The 8,455-nt window shown below is 55.0% G+C and overlaps 1 protein-coding gene across 3 annotated transcripts in view; it reads left to right on the top strand.

Annotated features, from left to right (window-relative positions):
* Positions 1–7,243, top strand: part of ATF6 (activating transcription factor 6) — an 84,573-nt gene extending 77,330 nt beyond the window's left edge. For all 3 annotated transcript variants that reach the window (XM_052801905.1, XM_052801906.1, XM_052801907.1), the window contains one exon: positions 4,959–7,243. In XM_052801905.1, coding sequence (XP_052657865.1) covers positions 4,959–5,167 — 209 coding nt within the window. In that variant the 3' untranslated portion in view covers positions 5,168–7,243. The remainder of the gene's footprint in view (positions 1–4,958) is intronic.
* Positions 7,244–8,455: the final 1,212 nt, after the last annotated feature.

An 8,455-nucleotide genomic window follows, 5' to 3' on the forward strand; every position in this document is an offset into this window, starting at 1 on the left:
CAAAGAGGAGCAATAAATCTATTTATAAATCCAGACACCTCTACAGGACATCCGTTCCTGTGTTTTCACTTATGTAATCCCACAAAACATCAGTCATAGGTAATTCAACACAATAAACTTTAGAAATAATTCAGTGTTGGTGTTGCTCTGGGCTATTAAGCAGCCCTGTGTAATGCACGTTGGCAGTGCTGACCTTCCAGCGAGCAAATGAGCAGCGGCAACAGGCAGCAACTTTGGGCTGTCAGTCCTGCCTTCACAGACACCTCTGCCTGCATTTGCCTCCCTGTGAGGTGTGATGGGTACGTGCTCAGGCAGTGCAGTACACGCTGACCTGAGCACTGAGAGAAGGCACTGGTTACGTACACTGACCACTCCAGAGATCAGCCATACGCAACTGGTGAGCTCAGCGCTCGTCGGGGCCTCTCTGGAAAACCCACCTTGTGCTCCACTGGTGTGTCCCAGATGTTGGTATCAAATCAAATCAAGTTGATTGAGGGAACTGGCAGAGGTCCTTGCCAAGCCACTCTCTATCATCTATCAGCGATCCTGGTCAACAGGGGAGGTCCCAGAGGACTGGAGGCTTGCCAATGTGACTCCCATTTATAAGAAAGGTCGGAGAGAGGATCTGGGGAACTACAGGCCTGTCAGCCTCCCCTCGGTACTGGGGAAGATTTTGGAACGGTTTGTCTTGAGAGCACTCACATGGCAACTCCAGGATAAGAAGGGGATCAGGCCCAGTCAGCATGGGTTTACGAAAGGCAGGTCCTGCTTGACCAACCTGATCTCCTTCTATGACCAGGTGACCCGCCTAGTGGATGAGGGAAAGGCTGTGGATGTTATTTTCCTTGACTTCAGCAAGGCCTTTGACACTGTCTCTCATGGCATACTCCTTGAGAAACTGGCGTCTCGTGGCCTGGATAAGTGCACTATTCACTGGGTGAAAAACTGGCTGGATGGCCGAGCCCAGAGGGTCGTGGTGAATGGGGTGAAATCCAGTTGGCGGTGGGTCACGAGTGGTGTTCCCCAGGGCTCGGTGTTGGGCCCTGTTCTGTTTAATATCTTTATTGATGATTTGGATGAGGGGATTGAGTGCACCCTCAGCAAGTTTGCAGACGACACCAAGTTGGGAGGCAGGGTCCATCTGCTTGAGGGTAGGGAGGCTCTACAGAGGGATCTGGACAGGCTGGATCAATGGGCTGAGGCCAATCGTATGAGGTTCAACAAGGCCAAGTGCCGGGTCCTGCACTTCGGTCACGGCAACCCCATGCAGCGCTACAGGCTTGGGGAAGAGTGGCTGGAAAGCTGCCTGGCAGAGAAAGACCTGGGGGTGCTGGTCGACAGCCGGCTGAATATGAGCCAGCAGTGTGCCCAGGTGGCCAAGAAGGCCAACGGCATCCTGGCTTGTATCAGAAATCGTGCAGCCAGCAGGAGCAGGGAGGTGATTGTTCCCCTGTACTGGGCACTGGTGAGGCCGCACCTCGAGTCCTGTGTTCAGTTTTGGGCCCCTCACTACAGGAAAGACATGGAGGTGCTGGAGCGTGTCCAGAGAAGGGCAACCAAGTTGGTGAGGGGCCTGGAGCACAAGTCTTATGAGGAGCGGCTGAGGGATCTGGGGCTGTTTAGTCTGGAGAAGAAGAGGCTGAGGGGAGACCTTATCGCTCTCTACAACTACCTGAAAGGGGGTTGTAGTGAGGTGGGTGCTGGTCTCTTCTGTCAGGTGGCTGGAGATAGGACAAGAGGAAATGGCCTCAAGTTGAGGCAAGGGAGATTTAGGTTAGATATTAGGAAAAATTTTTTTACTGAGAGGGTTGTCAGACATTGGAATGGGCTGCCCAGGGAAGTGGTTGATTCACCATCCCTGGAGGTATTCAAAAAGCAAGTCGATGGGGTACTTCAGGACGTGGTTTAGTGGGCATGGTTGATGGTTGGACTCGATCTTGAAGGTCTTGTCCAACCTAAATGATTCTATGATTCTATGGTTCTATTTCTAGTCCTGTCATGCTGTTGGCTTATCCGCAGTGATCCTCTGCAGTCCTCGAGCCTTTTCTGCAGCGCTTCTGCCCAGCCCCATTTTATACTCGTGTTTTCCAGTTCTCCTGAGCGTAGTACTTCACTCTGGCCTTGGTTGAAATGCATCCTGAAGATTTTGGACAGCTTCTCTGTTTTATTGAAACTGCAATCTAATCCAATACTCCAAGGTGGCTGAAATCTCTCCAGTTTAGCATCTTCCAGAAATCTTATGAGTATGCTCTCTATTCCTCATCCAGATCGTGAAACAGTTTAATGGTATCAAGCTCAGGACGGAGCCATGTGGAATCATTTTTGCAATGCCTGCCCCTTTGACAGTGAGCTAGTCTTTCCAAACATCAGATTGCGCCGACTGCATTCAGGTCACGTTTGCCTGTTGTTTTGCTGGGAGCATCACGTGGGTTTACACAGAGCATCAGCCCTTCCACCCTCTGGGCTGGGGTGGGCCGGGCAGGGCTCTCCGATGGTGGCCAGGCGTCCTGGGGCTGGCATGGCTTTCGGGCTGCTCCTTTCAATGCAGCTCATCCAGGCGCCCAGCAGCATCACCAAGCAGTAACTGCTGTCTTTGCGGAAAATCCCACTTCCTGTCCTAAGTCAGTTTGGTGCTAATGGTAATGAGAAAGGCTGCTGGAAATGTCTGTAGTGGGAATTGAGCCATTCCCGCTACTGTCCTCATCCCTGTGAGACGAGACCCTTTGCAGAGGCTCCCTGCAACAGTTCTTCATCGACAATACCTTCAACCCAAAAGGGGAAAGAATCGGATAGCTGTCTAAACCCGAGTGTCACTCCTGGGCTAATTCATAGACACAGGGCAGGATTCGGGCACTTTGCAAATGTCTGAGTTGGGTGTGTGAGACCCCCTCCATGCCTGCTGGCCCAGAGAGGCTCATTGTGAGCGTGGTTCCTCCCAGCTATCTCAGCTGTGGCTGCTTCAAGACACAGCACCTCTTGCACAGGGTAGCAGAGCTGTGGCTTGCTTAATCGTGGTCCACGTAGTCACAGAAGGAGCCTGTGTCAGCACTGGGAGAAGCAGGATCCCAGCTGGCTGAGTTGGGCTGATCCGCTTCCCATGCTCCCCGCTGCCACCCACACAGTGCAGCTCCCTCCCTCGCACGGGCTGCTCTCTGGGATTGCTGTTCTCCTCCATGTTGTGCAGTGCCAAGGAACCTAACGATAGCCCACGGTGCTGGCTGCTGCGGGCAGGCACGGGAAAGTCTTACTGCCTTACCGAGAGGTTTTCCTGGCCCTGGCTGCCATCCCATCCCACCTCACCCACTTGTGGCTTCGGAGCACATTTTCTCACATAGCCGGGGTCCTATCGAGCTGTCGTCTGCAACGTGAGAGCTGAGGAGCTGTGTTTTCAGCTTGCTGTGTCACAGGGAGCTAATCTGTTCCCATTTGCTGTCTCCAGGCTTTTTGCCCCCCCGCCCCCCGAGGTTCCCCTCGTGCCCCTCTGCTGCCCCGTGCAGCCCCCTGTCCTGAGCAGCACCACCAGCACAGCCCTCTCCGCCGTCTGGTCCTGAGCCTGCCAGGTGGGAACCAAGAGCACATCCAAAGCATGAGAGAAGGGGTCACCTGGCAGGATGGCCTCAAAAAGGGTCCCAGCTGGGGACACAGCACCCAAAGTTATGGCAGGGCTTTATCAGCAGTACCGTGGCCGGGAGGGACAAGGCGCTTGTCGGGGTGTTTGGGTCAGTGACACAGAGACATGCACAGCTGCTCCTGGCCTCAGTCGCTTGGTGGCACATACAGAGCTTTTTCCATTTCATTTCTGCAGGTGGGAGCTTTGATTTCCCTCACAGGCTCTCAGCCCCCTTAGCAAGGGTTTGCTCCTGCTTTTCATTACTATACCAGACATATTTGATCTAATGGCTTCTACAGGTGGCGTGGGGTACAAGAGGGTCCGGCCATGGTTGTCAGCTGTCATCCAGAGTCAGAGTTAATCCAGGAAAACAGTAAAAATTAGTAATGTATATTGCATTCCTCCAATCCATACGCTTTCCATTAGGTGATCTTCCATCCTCTTTAGCAGAGAAAGAAAACCCTGCCGATGGCAGTCAGCGTTTCTGACTCTGAAAGGCAAGGATTGGTCGTGCCTGGAAATCTGATCTCGGCTCTCACATTCCTGGACACACTGTCTATGCAGGGAATAGCCTCCCACCTTTAAATCCAGGCAGCAGATGCTGGCCATGTGCACAGCCTTTGCCTGTAAGCCCAGGAGCTTCTGTGGCAGCAGACATGCCCAGCCTGGGGCCGCACTGGGGCGATGCAGCCCGGCATGCCCTTGCGCCAGGGTCCCACGTGCTGGCCTGGTTCTCCCTGTGTCCGGAGGCCTCTCAAGGCTAATGGCCTTCTCCAATGTCACACCACAACGTCATGCAAGTACAACAGCCAGGTCAGCACAGTAATGAGGCACAGTTAATTCTTGCGAGAGATCGCATTTTAACTTTTTTTATTAATAATCTGGTGCAGAAATTCCTCTGGATCCTCAGTGTCAAGGGGGTTACAGTATTCTTAAACCAATAAAAAGAAAGTGAAACATTCAGCTTGCTTAAATAAGCCCTATCTTCAATCACCCTTACACTTCAGTGGCTCAAGAACAACAGTTCGGTAATAAATGTTATACAGCGCAAACTCCATCGGTAATTATGTGCAGGTGAAGAAGGGGAAAAGAAAAGACTTATATTAATTTCTAGGTGTGACTGCACATGCTAAGCATGGCCTGGGCCCTTTGAGGTGTCACGAGCAGGCTGGGGCTGCGCTGTGTGAGATGGAGCTTCGTGTGTGGAGCTGCAAAAAGGAAGGGGGTCCCCCCCTCTCCAGCTCCTGCTCCAGACAAAAAAAGGTCCAGAAAGCTCTGCTTTTGGTGTTGTTGGGTCACTAGCTTGCAGGGCTAACTCTAATTTTTTTTTTTTTTCCTACTTTTGCAGAGAATGTGATCAACGGGCAGGACTACGAGGTGATGATGCAGATTGACTGCGAAGTGATGGACACCAGGATCCTCCACATCAAAAGTTCATCTGTCCCTCCGTACCTCCGAGAGCAGCGCAGAAATCACACTGACACCTTCTACAGCGCGTCTCCCTCTGTCTCGGAGACACCCCATACCCTGAGGGCTATTGTCAAATCCCTGCAGTAGCTCGCTCCTGTGGTGTAGCAGCACGGCCTGTGCGCCCGGCATGCAGCAGGTCCTGCTGCCAGACGGAGCCCCTTCGCTAGCAGGTCCCTGGGACTTCTGGCACATCGGCACAGCAAGGACAGACCCCGCTTAGCCCATTCCTGTGCCTGACCCTACCCAATGGCCGCATCCTGCCCAGGGAATATACAGCTCAGCTGGCCGCTTGCCAGGGACAGACCTGGGGGGACCCAGGCAGTGTGCGATGCCTGGTGCCGAAGGTGCGGGTGAGGCACGCTGCTGCAGTTCTGGTATCAGCATCAGCAGCTGGTGCCTGGGGCTGGTGCAGGAGGGGACACGGGACGTCCTTGCTACTTACGCACTGTCCAAAATTGTGGGTTGGTTGGGTTTTGGGTTTTGGTTGGTTTTTTTTACTTTTTGTTCCTGTTAAACTGCCTCCTGAGGTGGCGTGCTGAGCACTGGGGTCCTGCCCAGAGACACAGCTGCAGAGGCCCGTGCTTGAGATCAGGCTTCCATCCCTGCAGTGCACTCGGGCAGCAGGAGGAAGCCGTGTCCGGCTCCCAGCTGCGGGTGCAGGCAGAGCCACAGCCGCACAGCCCACGCCAGGCCTGCCACCCTAGCCCTGGCCCTGCGCCCTAGGAGCAAGAGCATCCCTCCTCTTCCAGAGTGGCTGTGCTGGCCTTGGCCAGACAGCCCCACTCCTCGTCAACCCCACATGCCTGCCCAAATCCCTGCCTGTGTAGCTTCCCTTGCCGGGAAGCCTTGGGCTGCTGCCCAGGGTTGCGGCAGTGCCATGGGGCAGCCCAGCCCCAGCCACCCAGCCGGGTGGTGGGAACCAGCACTTAGAGCCAAAGCACTACAAGCAGAACAACCCGCATTGCCACGGTGGTACGGGGCCTGGGCTGCCCTCTGAGACAGTGTACACACACACACACGCATGCACACACACCACACATCCCCCCCTCAACCTGCGTGCGCTCTCCCGCACACTGCTGCTGTCTTCCTCAGCCCACATGGCTGCGTGGCAAAAGGCTGGGGCTTGGCCCAAGGGTGGTGATTTGGTGCAGCACATGCATTTCTAAAGATTGTACTGCTGTTCTTTTTGTTTTGTGTTTTTTTTTTCCCTCTGTTTTTTGTTTGGTGGTTTGTTGGGGGTTTTTGGGGGGGGGGATGATATTTAATGCTTTTCACTGCTAACAGCCTACGGAGCAGCGCTGGCCGTGCCGGGGTGGAAGAGCTGCTTCAATTCAGTGGCACACAGCCACAGCACCTTCCTCCTGAACCACAGACCCACACAGAGACACGCACGCATACACACACACAGTCTCACCCCCACACCCCCCTTCTCTGCCTTGCCAGCACTGACAGCCACCCATCACGCAGCAGGGGAGCGTGCCATTTGCCCCAAAGCACTGAGCTGCTAGACATGGCTCTTGCTGCAGTCAACATTACGAAGCCCACTGCAGAGCTCTGTTAACTGGTCCCAAGTTTGTCAGCCAAGCCCTGGGCCAGAGGTGGGCCGAGGGGCTCCAGCGCGTGGTGCACTGCGGTGCTCAGCTGGGATGAGACACCAGCAGAGCATCGGCCTTTCGTAATGACTTCAGCATGTTACATTATTTTTTTTTCCCCTTTGCAGTTAGCACAGAAGATGGTGGGCTTCAGTTTGCCAGCCAACTGCCTTTCCTTCATTGTCTGAACCGCTGACCGACTGATGTGGTTTTTTTATTATCATTATTATTATTATTATTTTTGTGTGTGGCCATTAGGAAATAAAGGTTGATCCTGCAGCAAGACAAACAGCTTGGGGGGAGGCAAGGAGGAGGGTGAGGAGCAATACACCCCTGTAAAGTATGTGCCTTGCAACACTATGGAAAAGCTTTGCCCTTTGCCACGTAGTCAGCGCGAGCTGCACAGGCCCCCCATCCCCTCGGCGCTCGCGCTGCTGGGAAGCAGCCGGGCTCGGCAAGGGGTTTGGCTGCGCTCCTTGCACCAGTTCGTTTTCCTGGCCCCGGCCCCACCTGACTGTGGGCCAGCTCACACAATAGTCAAAAATAAAAAACCCCAGCGGTGCCCCAGCCAGAGGCAGGGGCAGCCAGCTGCTCTCGGGGATGTTTGCTGCTGGGGAGGGGACCCGGCGGTGGTGGCTGAGCTTGGCACAGCCCAGCACATTGGAAAGGGCTGCTGCTGGGGGCCGGGGGCTCGGGGACTGCTGTGGCACCGCTGCGGCACCGCGTCCTCAGCCAGCACCTCTGGGCTCTGCTGATGGAGAGCACCTCTCGTCCGGTGTGGTTCTGTTCTCTGTGTCCCTAGCACTGAAGGCAATAAAATGGTTCTTTTATTTATTATCATTATTATTATTAATTATTATTCTTTTGCTTGTTTATACTATTTTACTTAAGCAGATTATCATCTTGCAGGCTGCAGTGTGGCTCTGCTCGGCCCAGCATTGGCACTGCCCAAGACACATGCACCCAGCCTCCCCTGTCTCCTCCTCTTGGGGAGGGGGCAACCTGTACGAGCTGCTCCCCCAGAGCCTGGGGAAGAGGAGACCATGGGGGGGGTGTCTCACCGCAGCCCTTGGTGACCTGAGGGCAACTGCAGGCATGACAGAGCCAAGCTCTTCTCAGGGCTGGATGTGGCCATGCCACCCTGCCCTGGTGCCAGGCCCAAGCAGCCCAGAGCCCCCCCTCCAGCCAGCATGCCTTGGTGCCACTTGGTGTGTAAACTGGCACTCACTGAACCAGCCAAAACCCCCTGTGCATTTCAATGCACCCAGAGGGTGAAGTAGACCCAAAGAAAGCCCCAAACAGCTGCAAAGGTACTTGATCTTTTATTACTGACAGCAGGTAAATACAAGATGCTGCCGGGCAGAAGGGCAGGGGCTGTGCCTCTGCAAGGGGCTCCCGCTGGCCAACAGCCAGGACCAGGGCGAGTGCAGCAGTGAGAGGGCACAGGGGCTGAGACCCCACGGGAGATGGAGCGGCAGCGGGATGGGGACCCAGGTCTCCCCCAGCCCTGAGGGCTCCCCCTGCCCCGAGGACTCCCCCAGCCCTGGCAGCCCAGCGCACAGCCAAGTGGAGCCTTCACCCAGCAAATGCTAAAAAGGGGACTATTTTGGGTTACAAAATGAACAAACAAAAGCCATCTACACATATTTACAGCATCCCCCTCCCGCCGCCAGCTCGCTCCAGACAGCAGTCAGGGCTTGGGGTGCACCCGGCTCCCCAGAGTGAGTTGCAAAGGGCAGAGCCCCGGGCGGAGGGGACAGTCCTTGGCGTAAGTGCCAGCACC

Source organism: Harpia harpyja, chromosome 11, assembly GCF_026419915.1.
Source record: "Harpia harpyja isolate bHarHar1 chromosome 11, bHarHar1 primary haplotype, whole genome shotgun sequence".
NCBI lineage: Eukaryota > Metazoa > Chordata > Aves > Accipitriformes > Accipitridae > Harpia > Harpia harpyja.